The 19,634-nt window shown below is 27.3% G+C and overlaps 1 protein-coding gene across 1 annotated transcript in view; it reads left to right on the top strand.

Annotated features, from left to right (window-relative positions):
• Window positions 1-19,634, top strand: part of LOC100198092 (ATP-dependent zinc metalloprotease YME1L1) — a 52,520-nt gene that overhangs the window by 18,304 nt on the left and 14,582 nt on the right. Inside the window, exons 5-9 of the mRNA XM_065809182.1 lie at window positions 2,379-2,494; window positions 10,512-11,145; window positions 11,824-11,956; window positions 12,585-12,647; window positions 12,726-12,838. Of these exons, the coding sequence (XP_065665254.1) occupies window positions 2,379-2,494; window positions 10,512-11,145; window positions 11,824-11,956; window positions 12,585-12,647; window positions 12,726-12,838 (1,059 nt within the window). The remainder of the gene's footprint in view (window positions 1-2,378; window positions 2,495-10,511; window positions 11,146-11,823; window positions 11,957-12,584; window positions 12,648-12,725; window positions 12,839-19,634) is intronic.

Genomic DNA, 19,634 nt, shown 5'->3' with positions numbered 1-19,634 from the left:
GTAGTTTGTCACAAAGTTTGTCCTGTCGATAAACCATAAAGCACCTTTACAACCTTGTAATACCGCCTTCCTATTTCTTGTACAAACTTTGCAGTATATTTCAATAATGTAATTCCATTGGTAATTTCAGTTCTAAAGCCTGTTACCTCTTTAACTTTACATTTCATAAATGTTGACAACATTACTTTGTTTCCTTTTGGAATATCCTTGATTGCGGACATTCTAAACAGCAGAAACGTTTTTGATTAATTTAAGATAAATACTAGTTATACTATATAAAAAAATGAATTTAAAAAATCTATACTGTATACAAAAATGACTTTAAAAAACTCTCTTTAAAATGACTTTAAAAAAATCTATACTATATAAAAAATCTATACTATATACAAAAATGACTTTAAAAAAATCTCCATTATGAAAATTTATTTTTTATTATAAACGATGTGTGGCATTAACGATGATGAGTATTATTAACAATAAATTAAATAAATCTTACTTGACATTTTTACAAAATTAAAAATATTCAGAAGCTTTAACTTTCTTATAGTTATTTCCTAATTTTCTATTCTCATTTCATTTGCACATTTTTATATTCACATTGTGTTTCCATGCGCACTTGGTTAAAATAGTTAATATTCCATTATTGAAATTAGCTCTAACAACTTCAAACTGTTCATTCATTATGTTAGTGCAGCATGGAAAAATGCTGACAAAACAGCAAAACAGAAACGTGCAGAAAGCGAGTGACATAATGCTTTTATTTTATATAAGTACTTCGTATAAGGATATAAGTATAAGGCACACGAAGTTTTACTGTTAAATCAACAAGTTTTATCATCACCTAAAAAATTTATTTACAAATATTTTATAAAAAAACATATAAAAGCTTATTATTTTTTACGTCTCAAACTTTTGAACAAGCGTGATTTTATACTTTTGTTATAAGCTGAGCAAGCGTTGTTTATCGTGCCTAGAAGGTTTAAAAATACCGTTTGCGGGCGTGTTTCACGAGCGCAGCGCGATCTGAACTCAAAAAAGTTTGATAGGTGATGTATATATATATATATATATATATATATATATATATATACACACACATATATATACAGAGCTTGTGATGAAGCGGGCGCGTGTATATATATATGTATGTATATATATATATATGTATATATATATATGTATATATATATATATGTATATATATATTTGTATATATATATATATATATATATATATATATATATATATATATATATATATATATATATATATATATATATATATATATATATATATAACCATTAACAAGTTTAACAAGATCCGGCAAATAAAATAAAAAAAAAATGAAGCAATAAAAGACTTACATATATATATAAATTTATATATATATATATATACATACATACATACATATATATATATATATATATATATATATATATACATATATACAATACTAAATATAGTATTGTATATATATATAAACACAGAGAGTCAATTTAACATGGTTAATCTGTTTGTTCATATTTGGCTTTTGCCATTTTATATACATACTTTCCTTTAATTTGAGTTCAAATTTGTTGGAAAAAGAATGTAATATAGAAAATCATTTGTTGTTATGTGTAACGTAGCAATTTTCATCAGCATGGAGATGTTTGAATATATGCAAGTTTTTGACTCTCCATTAGTGCTCAGTCATTCGTGTCTTTAGATTCCCAAGTCACATTCATTTTTAATGCTTTCAAGTACTTTTCTGTTTCCTAATTGATCAAGCATAGTGTTGTTCTAAGTCATTTTTTTGATTATCCATGCATTATCCATGCATCCAACATGCATCACTTTTCATTTTTCTATGTTCAGGAGCCATTTTTTAGACCAATGTACTAATTTTATATCATTTTAAAGCATTACAGCATCTTCCTCGCTCTTTAATATGCCTGTTGTCAGCATATATCTTAAAAACTTTTTTTGTTGATTAAATTATAAATAAGTTAAAGTTTTACTTAAAACTTGCATTAGATTTTAACTATTTGTAGCTGATCTATTTCATTGTGTAGGTATTACCTGTTTACATCATAATTGTAGGTGTTAGCTATCCCCACCTAAGATTATATGTCAGTATGATGTTATTAAAATCATTTTCTGAAATATGAACTCAATTTAATAAAAGTATTTACAACAGCCTAATTTTTTTTATTAACAAGTATTTACTACAATTATCACAAAGCAAAACACCAACATATAATTATTAAAGTTTATGTTAAGAATACATTTTTGTAACATTAACATATTGCATAATGGGTTAATTGTAGAGAATCCACAATGGATTAGACATGATTTTTTTTCTTATATCATTAATTTTTTTTTCTTTCTATAAGATGTTTCTAAAAGATATAAGAGCACTAATCGACTATCAAAAAACCAGATTTTGTTTCTTGAATATCTTGCCAATCAACAACCCTCAAATGCTAATGCTCAAGCTGAGTATTTAAAGGTAACTTTTTCTCTTATAAATATCTTGTATTGAGAACATATCTTATATACAGATAGAGTTCCAGTATTATATATATATATATATATATATATATATATATATATATATATATATATATATATATATATATATATATATATATATATATATATATATGTATCTATATATCATATATATATATGTGTGTTTTTATTTATATGTATATATATATATGTGTGTGTTTTTATTTATATGTATATATATATATTTATATATATATATATATATATATATAAATATATATATATATATATATATAAATATATATATATATATATATATATACGGGAAATAAAATTTATTTTTTTAAATTAAATTTATTTCCTGCCTTCTAATAAGTTAAATAAAATTTTTAATCGAAATTAAAGTTAGCTACAGTTGCACAAAAAATATGGAAAGAATTATAAAAGGTCACAATAATGCTTTGTTAAATAAAAAAGAAATCCTAAATGAAAAAACTACAGAAAATTGTAATTGTAAATAAAAAAAGCAATTGTCCAATGGTGGCAATTGTTTATCCAAAAATGTGGTATTTAAATGTGTTGCTTCTTCTAAGAATGTACCTGATAAACATTATATTGGCATAACAGAGGGTGAATGGAAAAAATGTTTTGCCAATCAATGTGCATGTGCTGTGGTTACCCTTTGTAAATAATTTAAGCCTATTTTTAAGTCTGTTGTCCAATGTTGAGTACATTATCAAGTTTTCTATTTCTGTGTGGAGAACAGTAGTGGTTGCCTGATTTTGCATTTAAATATCCAATAAAAGACATTAATATTCCTTTCAATAAAGATGGAGGAACATTTTACATCTAAAATAGCAATATATCTTGCAACATAGTACCAGAGCAGTACCTGGGGTGGTAGGGGACTTTAGCCCCCTACCCTCTTCATCACCCAAGTACACTAGGGGAGGGTGTTGAGTTTAATATTTGTTATAACTAACTACTATATTATAATTTTTCAAAAATCAATAACATATCTGGTTAAAAAATGAATTTGGTAAAGATTTAAAATTTTCCGATTTTTGAAAACTCCTCTTTCGTGTTAGTTGAGTGCCTTTTGCTGTGGTCTGCCACAGTAAGTAGCAGGTTCTGTTTTAATTTCTCATTCTGACACAGATTAATGAAATCTTGAATCAGTTTGATTCCTCTTTCAGTTTTGTCATTGAAGACAAACAACACATTGATAAATCTGTGTGGATATTTGTCTGCTTCCTTCAGTCTGTTTCCTTCAAGTTTAGATGTTGAATAATCACCCAACTCTGAGATCCAACCCAACTGGGGAGACTAGAAATATTCTCTGTGTTGAATTTAGAGAAGACAAGTTTTCCATGTTCAAATGTTTCAGGCCTGAAACATTTCACTTGGGTTTGGGCAATGCCATCTTGCACATTCTTGCCCAACTGATCATCAGCTAGTGCTAGGACAGCATTTCTTTCTGTTAGAAACCACAAGTGGTTTTTTAAGCTCTTGATAGCTGCATTTAAAACAGTTACATTGAAATATGCATATAGTGCCATGTCCTTGATTGCACTCAAATTCACACTTGGTGACAAACTCATAACTGGCAGTTTCAAAGACCACATTGCATGAAACAATATTGTGTACTCTGCAACATGGCGGACTGTTAATCTTTTTTTTTTTTAATAATCAACCCAAAGACAATGCCATCCATCTGACTGGCTAGTAGTTCCATGCTCATTTAATATAAACATTTAGCAACAAATCTTGCATGGTGTACTGCAATTGGTTTTGCATGGTGTACTGCAATTGGAAATTCTTCATTTTGCTACTTCCCAACCAAACCAACACAAGCTCGTCTAAATGTTTGTAATCAAAACAAGGAAGCTCCTTTGTATACAGTATAGCTTCAAGATATTACTTTACTTCAAGTGCCTGTAAATAATAAAATTATAAAATCTGGTTGAACTCAAATCATGTACAATAAAAATAAAAATTGTTTTACTGAAAAATACCTTGTTTTTTAGAAACTGTTGGCACTCCAGTCAAATGTATTAAGATTCTTCAAATTATTTTTGGGCTTGATGGTTTCCCGAGCATTTTGAAACTTTTTAAACAGATGTTCATAGGTTCCATCAGTTTTCTTTCCAAAGACTGCCTATGTCCATTTTCTGTGCCACATGCTGAAATAGCAGCAATTTAACATGAAAGATTAAAATATAAAGTAAAATTTGTTATTTAAAAAAAATTGTTAGAAAATTCAACAACCTTTATGTTTAGCTCATAGACATTATGCCTATATCGAAGCCATAGTAATGGTTTTTCTATCCATTTCTCAAATATTGCTGTAACCCCCTTCATTCAACCTTAAAATGTTTTCCCTATATTTAAAAGTTTAATGTAATCATTAAAACTTTTAACATCAATTAAACTATACTCACCTGTGTTTGAAGCTGTTGTATTAAAACATATCCCGTAGGTATCATCCCAAAAATCAATCCACAAGAAGTTCCTTAATTGCTGTTGCTTGAGTAAATCCATGGCCATTTGACATTGGAACTATCCCTATAAGCTGTTCTCTTTCAAGATCAGGAGATGTGACAAGCATAGCCATTCTGTCCACATTTTTGGTTTGCCCATCTGTATACTCTGTTATAATTTTAGCATCTCTTAATCCCTTAGTATCCACCAACTCCTGGCGGACTTAAGACTTCAGAGCTAAAATTTGGCCTAAATTATTTACAAAGGGTAACAGCACATGCACACATGGGTTTTGATTTAGTAAATAAAGGGGGATTTTAAATACCCTTATTTATTTATATATATATATATATATATATATATATATATATATATATATATATATATATATATATATATATTTATAAGCGAGAGGTTCCGAGTTTGATCCCCACCACGTCCCTGGTAGTACCGCGCTCAACTTGTTTCTCTGCGCAGCGGCCTTGTTGGTCAAGGTTCGTGTTTCGGAGTTATAGAGTTGAGAGAGGGTTATAACCACAATTAAGTAGCCTCCTCATATGTAGTGGCCTTCTCGGCCTTGGGGAGGTGAATTAACAAAAAAATATATATCAGAGTTGTACAAAGATGTATGGGCACCCAAATAAAATTCCATAAGTTATAAATTTTAATTTTAATAAAGTCCAACATCATTAAATAAAACCAAATAAACACACAACATAAATTGTCAATGTAGCTGTACATTATGTTTTATAACTATAATTATAGTGTGAACTTTATCAACAAATAATTTTTATATCATTAAAAATTAAATAACGTAGTTAGCATTTTTTACAACGTGTTAAGGTCTTTTAAACAATAACTATAACAAAAATTACTAATATAAAAAAGAATATAAAAAGATATTTGTTTATTTATTGCTTAAAAACATTTTATAGATAACATAATAATATTTTGTTTATTTAACTACAGTTTTGTTTTATGATGTTGTTTTTTTATGTGTAAAATAAACTATATTTAGAAAACTTAACTTGTGTTCATAAATAAAACTTAACAAGATTTTTAATGAGAAAGAAAAAGGTTTAATTCCATTAGTGAAAAAGGTTCTTTTAAACAAAAACTTTTCTCCTTTCTTAAAACAAATAATGATTTTACACAATTAAATCAATGATGAAGACTTCAGTAAAATTATATTGTCTTTTATTGTTATGTTTTTAAATTAAAACAAACGCAGTTGGCATATTTTTTACAATAAATAATTTAATGTAAATAAACCCAACATAAATAGTATCAAAAAACATTTTAATAATTCAAAATGATTTAAGATTTTGTTAAACATAAATTGCTTCATAACTAGGCCTGAATTTAATTTTACTGGAGGAGAGTAGAGGGGGAGGGGGGGAAAGAATAATAATATATACTTATATATATATATATATATATATATATATATATATATAATATATATATATATATATATATATATATATATATATGTATATATATATATATGATGTATATATATACATATGTATGTATGTATATGTGTGTGTGTGTGTGTGTATATATATATATATATATATATATATATATATATATATATATATATATATATATATATATATATATATATATATATATATATATATATATATATATAATTAGTAAAAAACACTTATCTAACTTTTATCTTCGACTTGAAGTTTCACCATTGCTGGATCATCAGGAAGAGTTACTAAATCTCAAAAAAAATTCAATTTATAGAAAAAAATATTTTACAGGAAGTTATAAATTATTATAAAAAATTTTTAATTATAATAATTTTATAATAATTTTTTTCTCAAATGATAAGTGACAGCTCATAGCAGACTTTAAAATCATGAAATATTTGTGCATGTCAAGTTTACCATTTACATATGTTGCTTCTGAGGGGTTTAAAGATCTTATGGGTTTCACAATGCCTGAAACTAATCTTAAAGCACCTTCCACATATTCAAGGAGCAAGTTACCCATCTTATACCAAAATATCAGAGGGGCAATTTTGATTATTATGAAAAAGGATTTAGCAAATGTTGATGCTGTTGGTTTCACAATCGATCTGTGATCAAGTAGAAGCAATGATGCATATGTTGCTTTAACTTTGCACTACATAAACTCCAACTATGAGCTCAAGTTTGCATTACATAAACTCCAACTATGAGCTTTAGTACTTTTGCTTGGATGTGTTGCTTTCCCTGAGAAAACATCAGTGAAATACCTTTTAAGCCAGACTGCAAAATGTTGTGTGTCTCTGATAGTGCTGCTAACATGTTGTCAGCAACGAAGAAATCATTAATGATCAGTGAAAATACTAATTGTACTGCACATATTCTCCACTTGGTAATAACACAAGGTGTCAGTTATGTAGAGAAAGTTAATGAGACGTTCCAACCTTGCATAAAGCTTGCTTCAAGAACACACAAGTCAATTGCTAGTCAGAGAAGAATCTTTGATGCCTGAAGAGAAGAAAAAATCAATTATTAAAAAATTATCACACCATGCAAGAAGAGATGGAGTAGTAGGTTTGTGTGCATGATCTCTATTTTACATCTCAAACCAGCATTGGAAGCTATTACAAATAGCAACTTAAAAACTGATGATATTTTAAAATCGCTTATCCCTACACAAAAACATTTTCAAGTGATTCAAAAAATTGTTCCAGTTTTACAAGTGTTCAGTGACTTTACTGATGTTGTGTCTTCAGAAAAGTATCCTACAGCTCATCTAATTATTTCTGGCTTGTTTGATATTCAAGAAAAAATTAAACTATTAATTTTACCAAGCGATACCATCACAACTAATTTAGTGCCCTAACTACTATCAAATCTCAGCAAAGGTTTCAGCAGAGTGTGCCTCCGGTTTGAGCAACAATGCATTAGCTCATTTCCTTGACCCCAAATTTAAAGGTCACTTACTACCAAAAACTGGAAAAGAGAGTCTTACGATTTCACAGTTAAAAAGATGTGCTTTAGGAGATGAGCAAGCCCAAGAGATGCAACATTTACCAGCACACCTCAAGTGCAATAAGACCTTTCCCCAGCTGAGGCACTCCTTCAAGAGATGATGAGCCAGAAGAGCCAGGAATTACCTCACTTTGGCACGTTCAAAAACATCACCATTTGTAACTGAAATGGAAGCGTACAAGGGACTAGGCTTTCCACCAAAAAATTTTAACATTTTAGTTGGTGGAAGATTCACTCTCTTCAAAAAAAGTTTTGTGTATTCCAGCATCATCAACGCCATCTGAGAGAGTGTTTTCACAAGCAGGAAACATTGTTACGTGCAAAAGAACATTGTTAAAATCAGACACAATTGAAAAACTTGTTTACATTAAACAAAAGATTTCAAAAGCTGTTATTAAGAAGTGGTCAGTTGAAGAAGACGAGCAGAAACATTGATAAAAATACTTTTTCTGATTTTTTAATAAATTGGGACTCAATAAATCTTTTTTTTTTCTCATCAAAATCATTTATTGATGTATGGCACTGATATTTTGCCAATTAAGTGGAGCATTTTTAAAGTTAATGGGTTTAAATACTGTAAATAGCAAGTTCTTTTAATTGTTTGTTTTAAGTATTGGTTATAATTCTTCAAAAAAAAATAGTCAAACGAATTTTTATAATATTGTATGAATTTTTTTAAATTCATTGTTTGTATTTCTCACAAGTGTTGGAGACTTGAGTTTGAACTATATTTATTTTTATTAATAAAATGTTTAAAAAAAAATCAATGTAATTTTGATCAAGCCTTGATACATATTTTGTCTCTGGGGAAATAAAAACCAATTTAAAAATGTTAATTTTTTCTGAAAAATTTCAATGGGTGGAGTGTTGTAAAAAGTATGAACAATCATTTAAGATAGTATATTTTGTCTTGAAGGCAGGCTAACCAAAAGAGGTGTTTGGTACTTTTGATAGTGGCGATATTTTAAGTTTACACTATCAAACACTTTCAAAAGATACTGTTCAATAACAAACTTTTGAAAGTGTTGATATTTAAAAAACTTACTTGTAATTTCAATATTATAACTTCGGTAGTGACTGGTTATTAATACCGACCAGAATATAATATCGACTTTTCTCACTACCGCAATCCCTTAATCGGTACATCACTAATATATGTGTGTGTATGTATGTAAGTTGTATATATATGTATGTATATGTATGTATGTTTATGGCAAAAAAAAGTCTCTTTCAACAACTTTGTTTTTCAACAATTTATGTGACTTCATCAATTAAGCTGCATTTTAATGTCGTCTAAAATGAAAACAATTAAAATAAAGCGGAAGTGCATTATTAATTTTATCGTTTTTTTAAAACAATAATGACTCGAAAGTTTTTTTAGTTTATAAATTAATAGTATTTGTTTTTGTAATAGATTAATAGTGTTTGTTTTTGTGTTTTTTTATTGTAATATTTTTAAAACATCCACAGAGTGGATGTTTTAAAAATTTAAAAATTTTTTGAAAATTTAAAAATTTAAAAAATTTTTTTATCAGTGTAATTTTTTATATAATATTTTTAAAACATCCACAGAGTGGATGTTTTAAAAATATTACAATAAAAAAACACAAAAACAAACACTATTACAATATTAAAAATTTTAACTTCTTTTTATTTTTACTTTTATATTTTCTAGAGAAAATTTTTTACCAAAATGAATAAGAAAATTACTTATATTTATGCACTATTTTTTGTCTCTATGTTTTCTAGTTTTTCATATATTTTTATGTACTATTCTTTTATGTGTCTATTTTTTCCAATTTTTCAAAAATGAAGGAGAAAACTAATCATTTTTGAAATTTTTTTGCACATACTTTTATGTACTATATGCCTATTGACCAATTTTAAAAAAAATGAAAAAATTGGCTAATAGGCAATTTTTTCACTTTTGACCATCTAATAGTCCATCTAATAGTCTGCTGCTACAAGGCAGTGTTGCTACATTGACTATTTTAGAGCCTGCTGCTACAAAGAAATGCTGCTACATCGACTATCTTATAACTTGCTGCTACAAGGGAGTGTTGCTACATCGAATATCTTATAGCTTGCTGCTACAAGGAAATAATGCTATATCGACTGAGGGCAATCAATCTGTCTTTTTTTTTTTTTATAAAACATTCAAGTTTTTTAACTTTTTCTGGTCTGGTTTATTAGCTTTCTCTTTAAAACTACACTTTATAGAAGAATCTTTTTGACTACCATGACTATATATATATATATATATATATATATATATATATATATATATATATATAAACACACACATATGTATATGGGTTGCCTGCCCAAATAAAACTCCTTACATGTTCTTTCTATTTGTCAGTTGATGTAGCAGCACTTCTCTTATGTTCTACTTATTTGTTTTAAAGTTTTCAATTTTTTTGGTTTTATTCTTATGGTTAAGTATTCAATTTAATATTATAATAACATTTTAATATTAAATTGTAATATATTGAATAAATATATTTTTATTGATTTATTTTTCTTTTTTCCTAGGCTGTTGTAAATGAGGATCCGGAATATGTTATTAAAAGAATTGCAAGCAACAACTTTGCAACAAATGAAGATGTAAAGGCAATACATATTAAAGCACTAATTCTTACTGATCAGCTTTCTCCTGAAGAATTAAAACGAAAACTTTCCAACAATACAATAAATAATTCTACTGGGGTAGAACAAAATCCAATGCATGTTGTTGTTGTAGATGACAAGAAGAATACTTATAAGAAATATAAATCGATGTATAATATGTTTATGTTTGCAATGACGCTTTCTTTAATGTATCTTATTTTTACTCGTTTCATAAAAATGCCCAGTCTTTTTAATAGCAAAGAATTTCTTCCGGACCTATCAGAAAAAACAGTCAAATTTGAAGATGTTGAAGGTTGCGACGAAGCTAAGGAAGAGTTGGAAGAAGTTGTTGAGTTTTTAAAGAACCCAGAGAAGTTTCAAAAACTTGGTGCTAAGTTACCAGGTGGTGTTTTATTGATTGGTCCTCCTGGTACTGGAAAAACATTGTTGGCACGGGCTATAGCAGGGGAAGCAGATGTTCCTTTTTTTTTTGCATCAGGGTCTGAGTTTGATGAAATGTTTGTTGGAGTTGGTGCTGCTCGAATCAGAAAATTGTTTGGTATTTATTTATTGATTATTTATTTTTGTTGTTGTTGTTGTTGCTTTTCTTAATACTTCAGTGTCGTTATGTACAATAAAGTTATTAGTTTTCATTTATTGAATATGATATATAGAACTGAAATTTATTGGTAATTTTAAAGTTTAGTCAAGATATAAAAAATGGAATTACTTTCCATTAGGATCATTATTAATTTTAATAAGTTTGAGGCTTAATTGGTAATTTTTTTTATAACTTTCCAAAAATTATCTGGTTATTTGTTACTTACTTACAGTAAATTTCAATAAAAATTAGATTTTGCTTTCCTCAAGTATTTATTTCCAATCTGTTTCTTTTGCTTTTATAAGCATCAATTCTTTTCAGTCTTTTATTTTTCTACTTTTATATCTTTGTTTTTCTCTCATCTATATTATTCTTGTCTTTAATTTTTATTCTTATCTCTAATTTTTATTTTTCTTGTCTCTAATTTTTATTTCATTTTTGGCTTTTTCATCATTATTTTTCTTGTCTCTCTCATCTTTTTGAGTCAGTGATCACCATCTTTCATATTTTTTTAAATTTTGATTGTCAGCCTCTAACTTTTATTTGTAAGCTCAATGTCTATTTTAGAGTTTTTGGTTTGTATTTTTGAGTATTGTGCTTTATTTTGAGAGGTTTGTAATTATGCTTTTTATTTAGCATCAGCAAAAGAACATGCTCCATCTATAATTTTTATGGATGAATTGGATGCAATTGGCGGCAAACGTAATGCGAATGATAGTCAACCATACTCCAGAATGACACTTAATCAACTTCTAGTTGAGTTAGACGGGTATTTAATATTTTTAATTTAAACATTTTGAAGAATAATGTTAGGGAATTTTGAAATATTCTTAAATTTCTCTGAAATATCTGATTCATTGGTAAACAAAATTTTTCAGAGATTCGTTAGTAAAAAATAACAATCTTCTGTATTCGATGTTTTTAATAATAATAAAAACTTTTATTAAATTTTAAAAGACATCATTAAAGAGTTTAATATATAGCTAAATAAAAACTTCTATAATGGATGTAATTATTTTTTTGAATTAATATTCATGCAATATTTCAAGGGAGTTTAGATTGATATATTTAGATATATATATATTATACTTGACAACCCTTGTTGTCAAGTATAATATATATATATATATATATATATATATATATATATATATATATATATATATATATATATATATATATAAATTCGAAAAATAAGTTACATCTATAATAGAAGTTTTTATTTAACTATTATTTAAATAAAACAATAACACTCTACATTAGTTTAAGTTTTTAATTTGAAACTCAAATTCAGCTAAATAAATATTTAATATATTTTATTATTTGATTATAGTTATAATAAAAATATTAAATTAATTTTTTTTTTTATATATATATTTATATTTAATATATTTTAGGTTTACTCAAAATGAAGGAGTGATAGTAATTGGTGCAACAAACTTTCCAGAAATTCTTGACAAGTAAATAAATATAGTAAATATTTTTATTAATTTTAATCTTTTTCTTAGTAATTATTTGACCATATTTTTTTCTTCTAGAGCTTTGACAAGACCTGGTCGATTTGATAGCAAAGTTCATGTTGCAATGCCTGATGTCAGAGGAAGAAAAAATATCCTTCAACTTTATTTAAAGAAAGTTCCATGTGCAAAAGGTATTTTTTTTCTGAAAATTACTTGCTTACCTAAAATATTTACCATAATTTTTTTTTTTTCAACACAAATGACAGTTAAGTTACAAATTACAGTTGTGTGTGAGGGGGGGGGGGTGGAAGAGGAAGGTAAATATCCTTCAACTTTGTTTAAAGAAAGTTAATTAAAAAAAAGGAATGTTGTTGTTGTCCATAATTTGCCAACTAATCTATAAAAATGTTCATTTTTTTGACTAAAGATCCTAGTTTGTAAACATAAAAGGGTGTGTGCATAATAGTGAGAGGAGGTAGTGTCCCCTAAGTACATACATTTGACCCTTTCTACAACCTGCCTTAAGTAAAGATAATTTATTTATTTTGTTATTAAAAAACTTGTAATAATAAACATTTACTATATAAATAAACATTTACTGAAACAAATTTTTTTTAATAATAAAAAATTTAATTTAAATTTAACGGGACTGTTATTCGAACTCACAACCTTCAGCTTTGAAACATATTACACTTGCACTATAAATAGTGTCATAACTAGATTAGTTTTTATGGTTTTGAGTAACAGTAATTTGTTACATGATTTAATTTATTTTTGTATTACAATCAAACTGAAATGATAATTTAATAAACTACAATAATTGTTTTATTTGGAGTAGGCAACAAACATTTAAGGCTATTTATGCTTTTTTTGTTTGTTTTATTAATTCTATTTAATACAACTCAATATCTAGGAGTATGTACTTTCATACGCCTCTCTGTTTTGCAGAGACAGGAATCCAATATAGGAAAAAACATCTTAGACAAGTAAATTTTTTTTACTAATATATAAATCTTAAAATTTTTCCGCAACCCCATTACAAAATATTAGAGAATTTTGAAACCAAAACCTTTCCATTTTTTACTTGCCAGAAATGCATTTTGGTAATATTTGTAACAGCTTTCGCTTCTTCTATTTTATCAGCTATTCAGGCCCACCTTAGATTAATATCATCTGTGTTGATAAGTCTAACATAAGTTTTGCACCCATTTGATGCTAAGAGAAGGTCTTTAGCATTTTAAGACGACAACTTCACAAGATTTTACTCTGTTCCAAACAAATGGCTTTAATGACCCTCCTACTCCATCAACTGCTCCTTTACCGTGAAAGGCAGCAAAAAAGTTCCATTTTTTGTTCTATACTTTGAAAATGATATTTTACAGAGCAATGTTGTATCAATTTAGCCATGTATTTATTTTTGAATTGTGTGCATGAACCATCACTCCATAATATAACTTTTTTTATATAATCAATGCAATAGAGGTCAAATATTTCACTTAAGTTTGTAGTAGTGGCACGTTTTGTTTTATCATCATCGTCGGATATTATTACAACTGATTTTGGCTCTAATTGGTAACGATAGATTACAACTGTAAACAAGGTAATAGTTGACTGCGACCAATAAGCAGCTTGAACAGCATTCTGATAACCACATGTATAGTTTTGTGAATAATCAAAGTGATCAAAATTTGGCCTGGTTCAAGATTTTCTTTTCGACTGTGGTATTGCTCAGATTGGTGTTTTTTAGTGAGATGATGCTCAGTAAACTCTAGTAAAGAAAAAGAAATGTCTAAAAATACCTTTTATGTTTTTTTTATGTTGACTGAGTACGCAGCAATGATCTTCTTTAATCCTCCAACTATAGGTGATTAAGGTATCCATGTCTCCGTTTTCAGGCAAAGAAACTTTTAATAGTTTACTATCACAGAACAATAAGCATTTCATTATCCAACATTGGTACATTGGGGGCTTGCCCAATACATAATTTTCTAACTATTTATTGCAATACAATGGAAAAGGTATTTTGCTTGCCAAAGCAGCACACAAATGAGTAAAATTACTATGATAAATACAACCACATGTTTCAAGTGGTGTATCTTTGCATGTAAGAATGTATGTAGGCCTTAATTCACAAAACTTACGCAATTTAATTGTTTTGCTTGCACTCTCCTCACAATACAGTTGATGCAGCTCCTTTAAATTCATTAACTAAGTAGCGCTTTTGAACTTTTTCTCTGTCGATTTTCATACAATCTTTTCTTCCAAGAGACATAACTGATATATCTTCTCTTTCATAAAATACTTTTACTTTTTCTCGTTGTGTTTCTTTAGTAGTGCATAGGCCATATTCAGCACCTAACTGCTCTACAATAGTTTGTCTTTTATTTGGAGACTTAGGAAGACCCTGTTTTGTCCTAAAAATGTTATTTGATATAAAAGAACCCAAATTATGTGTGAGCAATTATATTAAAAAATATATGTTAATATAATAAATACTTGTTTAATGCCTTTCTCATTGACGATTTGCAGTTATAAGAATTGTCTTGCGTAGAATTTAGACTGACGTTAGTATTGAAGGCAAGTTGTTTTTTTTATTCTTAGCCTTTAGTTGCGAACCTCAAAGTATAGAACAAAAAAGTTCCATTTTTTGTTCTATACTTTGAAAATGATATTTTACAGAGCAATGTTGTATCAATTTAGCCATGTATTTATTTTTGAATTGTGTGCATGAACCATCACTCCATAATATAACTTTTTTTATATAATCAATGCAATAGAGGTCAAATATTTCACTTAAGTTTGTAGTAGTGGCACGTTTTGTTTTATCATCATCGTCGGATATTATTACAACTGATTTTGGCTCTAATTGGTAACGATAGATTACAACTGTAAACAAGGTAATAGTTGACTGCGACCAATAAGCAGCTTGAACAGCATTCTGATAACCACATGTATAGTTTTGTGAATAATCAAAGTGATCAAAATTTGGCCTGGTTCAAGATTTTCTTTTCGACTGTGGTATTGCTCAGATTGGTGTTTTTTAGTGAGATGATGCTCAGTAAACTCTAGTAAAGAAAAAGAAATGTCTAAAAATACCTTTTATGTTTTTTTTATGTTGACTGAGTACGCAGCAATGATCTTCTTTAATCCTCCAACTATAGGTGATTAAGGTATCCATGTCTCCGTTTTCAGGCAAAGAAACTTTTAATAGTTTACTATCACAGAACAATAAGCATTTCATTATCCAACATTGGTACATTGGGGGCTTGCCCAATACATAATTTTCTAACTATTTATTGCAATACAATGGAAAAGGTATTTTGCTTGCCAAAGCAGCACACAAATGAGTAAAATTACTATGATAAATACAACCACATGTTTCAAGTGGTGTATCTTTGCATGTAAGAATGTATGTAGGCCTTAATTCACAAAACTTACGCAATTTAATTGTTTTGCTTGCACTCTCCTCACAATACAGTTGATGCAGCTCCTTTAAATTCATTAACTAAGTAGCGCTTTTGAACTTTTTCTCTGTCGATTTTCATACAATCTTTTCTTCCAAGAGACATAACTGATATATCTTCTCTTTCATAAAATACTTTTACTTTTTCTCGTTGTGTTTCTTTAGTAGTGCATAGGCCATATTCAGCACCTAACTGCTCTACAATAGTTTGTCTTTTATTTGGAGACTTAGGAAGACCCTGTTTTGTCCTAAAAATGTTATTTGATATAAAAGAACCCAAATTATGTGTGAGCAATTATATTAAAAAATATATGTTAATATAATAAATACTTGTTTAATGCCTTTCTCATTGACGATTTGCAGTTATAAGAATTGTCTTGCGTAGAATTTAGACTGACGTTAGTATTGAAGGCAAGTTGTTTTTTTTATTCTTAGCCTTTAGTTGCGAACCTCAAAGTATAGAACAAAAAAGTTCCATTTTTTGTTCTATACTTTGAAAATGATATTTTACAGAGCAATGTTGTATCAATTTAGCCATGTATTTATTTTTGAATTGTGTGCATGAACCATCACTCCATAATATAACTTTTTTTATATAATCAATGCAATAGAGGTCAAATATTTCACTTAAGTTTGTAGTAGTGGCACGTTTTGTTTTATCATCATCGTCGGATATTATTACAACTGATTTTGGCTCTAATTGGTAACGATAGATTACAACTGTAAACAAGGTAATAGTTGACTGCGACCAATAAGCAGCTTGAACAGCATTCTGATAACCACATGTATAGTTTTGTGAATAATCAAAGTGATCAAAATTTGGCCTGGTTCAAGATTTTCTTTTCGACTGTGGTATTGCTCAGATTGGTGTTTTTTAGTGAGATGATGCTCAGTAAACTCTAGTAAAGAAAAAGAAATGTCTAAAAATACCTTTTATGTTTTTTTTATGTTGACTGAGTACGCAGCAATGATCTTCTTTAATCCTCCAACTATAGGTGATTAAGGTATCCATGTCTCCGTTTTCAGGCAAAGAAACTTTTAATAGTTTACTATCACAGAACAATAAGCATTTCATTATCCAACATTGGTACATTGGGGGCTTGCCCAATACATAATTTTCTAACTATTTATTGCAATACAATGGAAAAGGTATTTTGCTTGCCAAAGCAGCACACAAATGAGTAAAATTACTATGATAAATACAACCACATGTTTCAAGTGGTGTATCTTTGCATGTAAGAATGTATGTAGGCCTTAATTCACAAAACTTACGCAATTTAATTGTTTTGCTTGCACTCTCCTCACAATACAGTTGATGCAGCTCCTTTAAATTCATTAACTAAGTAGCGCTTTTGAACTTTTTCTCTGTCGATTTTCATACAATCTTTTCTTCCAAGAGACATAACTGATATATCTTCTCTTTCATAAAATACTTTTACTTTTTCTCGTTGTGTTTCTTTAGTAGTGCATAGGCCATATTCAGCACCTAACTGCTCTACAATAGTTTGTCTTTTATTTGGAGACTTAGGAAGACCCTGTTTTGTCCTAAAAATGTTATTTGATATAAAAGAACCCAAATTATGTGTGAGCAATTATATTAAAAAATATATGTTAATATAATAAATACTTGTTTAATGCCTTTCTCATTGACGATTTGCAGTTATAAGAATTGTCTTGCGTAGAATTTAGACTGACGTTAGTATTGAAGGCAAGTTGTTTTTTTTATTCTTAGCCTTTAGTTGCGAACCTTTGCTTGATTTTTTTGTTTGTTTTCTTTTCTTGGTGTCAATAACTGCCTCTTTAGATAACTTATCTTTCTTTCTTTTTCTAACAAAGCTTTTCTGTTTCTTGCTCTATAAGCTTTCGATCTTTCAGCATCTGATTTTGTCATTTTAAATATGTTATTAAATATAACAGCTGCTGTTTGTGATATATGCTCTGTTATATATTTTTTAAAAACCTGCGAAATGTTGTAAATAAAAAATCAAATGCAAAATCGATTGAACAAAAATGTTGCAGGGCAAATAAACAATGTTTAATCTTTAAAAAATTGCCTTTTTGTTTTTGTTAAAAGTTTTTATTTCCAAAAAAAAAAATTCTTTACATCAATTTTTTGAAATTAGTTACTCATGGTTTCAAAAAAAAAAATTCTTTACATCAATTTTTTGAAATTAGTTACTCATGGTTTCAAAAAAAAAAATTCTTTACATCAATTTTTTGAAATTAGTTACTCATGGTTTCAAAAAAAAAAATTCTTTACATCAATTTTTTGAAATTAGTTACTCATGGTTTCAAAAAAAAAAAATTCTTTACATCAATTTTTTGAAATTAGTTACTCATGTTTCAAAAAAAAAATTCTTTACATCAATTTTTTGAAATTAGTTACTCATGGTTTCAAAAAAAAAAATTCTTTACATCAATTTTTTGAAATTAGTTACTCATGGTTTCAAAAAAAAAAATTTTTTACATCAATTTTTTGAAATTAGTTACTCATGGTTTCAAAAAAAAAAATTCTTTACATCAATTTTTTGAAATTAGTTACTCATGGTTTCAAAAAAAAAAATTCTTTACATCAATTTTTTGAAATTAGTTACTCATGGTTTCAAAAAAAAAAATTCTTTACATCAATTTTTTGAAATTAGTTACTCATGGTTTCAAAAAAAAAAATTCTTTACATCAATTTTTTGAAATTAGTTACTCATGGTTTCAAAAAAAAAAATTCTTTACATCAATTTTTTGAAATTAGTTACTCATGGTTTCAAAAAAAAAAATTCTTTACATCAATTTTTTGAAATTAGTTACTCATGGTTTCAAAAAAAAAAATTCTTTACATCAATTTTTTGAAATTAGTTACTCATGGTTTCAAAAAAAAAAATTCTTTACATCAATTTTTTGAAATTAGTTACTCATGGTTTCAAAAAAAAAAATTCTTTACATCAATTTTTTGAAATTAGTTTCTCATGGTTTCAAAAAAAAAAATTCTTTACATCAATTTTTTGAAATTAGTTACTCATGGTTTCATAAAAAAAATTTCTTTACATCTTTTTTTTTAATTTTGTTACTCATTTTTTCAAAAAAAATTATTCTTTACATCAATTTTTTGAATTTAGTTACTCATGTTTTCAAAAAAATAAATTCTTTACATCAATTTTTTGAAATTAGTTACTCATGGTTTCAAAAAAAAAAATTCTTTACATCAATTTTTTGAAATTAGTTACTCATGGTTTCAAAAAAAAAAATTCTTTACATCAATTTTTTGAAATTAGTTACTCATGGTTTCAAAAAAAAAAATTCTTTACATCAATTTTTTGAAATTAGTTACTCATGGTTTCAAAAAAAAAAATTCTTTACATCAATTTTTTGAAATTAGTTACTCATGGTTTCAAAAAAAAAAATTCTTTACATCAATTTTTTGAAATTAGTTACTCATGGTTTCAAAAAAAAAAATTCTTTACATCAATTTTTTGAAATTAGTTACTCATGGTTTCAAAAAAAAAAATTCTTTACATCAATTTTTTGAAATT

Source organism: Hydra vulgaris, chromosome 11 (assembly GCF_038396675.1).
Source record: "Hydra vulgaris chromosome 11, alternate assembly HydraT2T_AEP".
Lineage (NCBI taxonomy): Eukaryota > Metazoa > Cnidaria > Hydrozoa > Anthoathecata > Hydridae > Hydra > Hydra vulgaris.
Note: the sequence above shows the minus strand (reverse complement) of the source record. Positions and strands in the feature narration are given on the sequence as shown.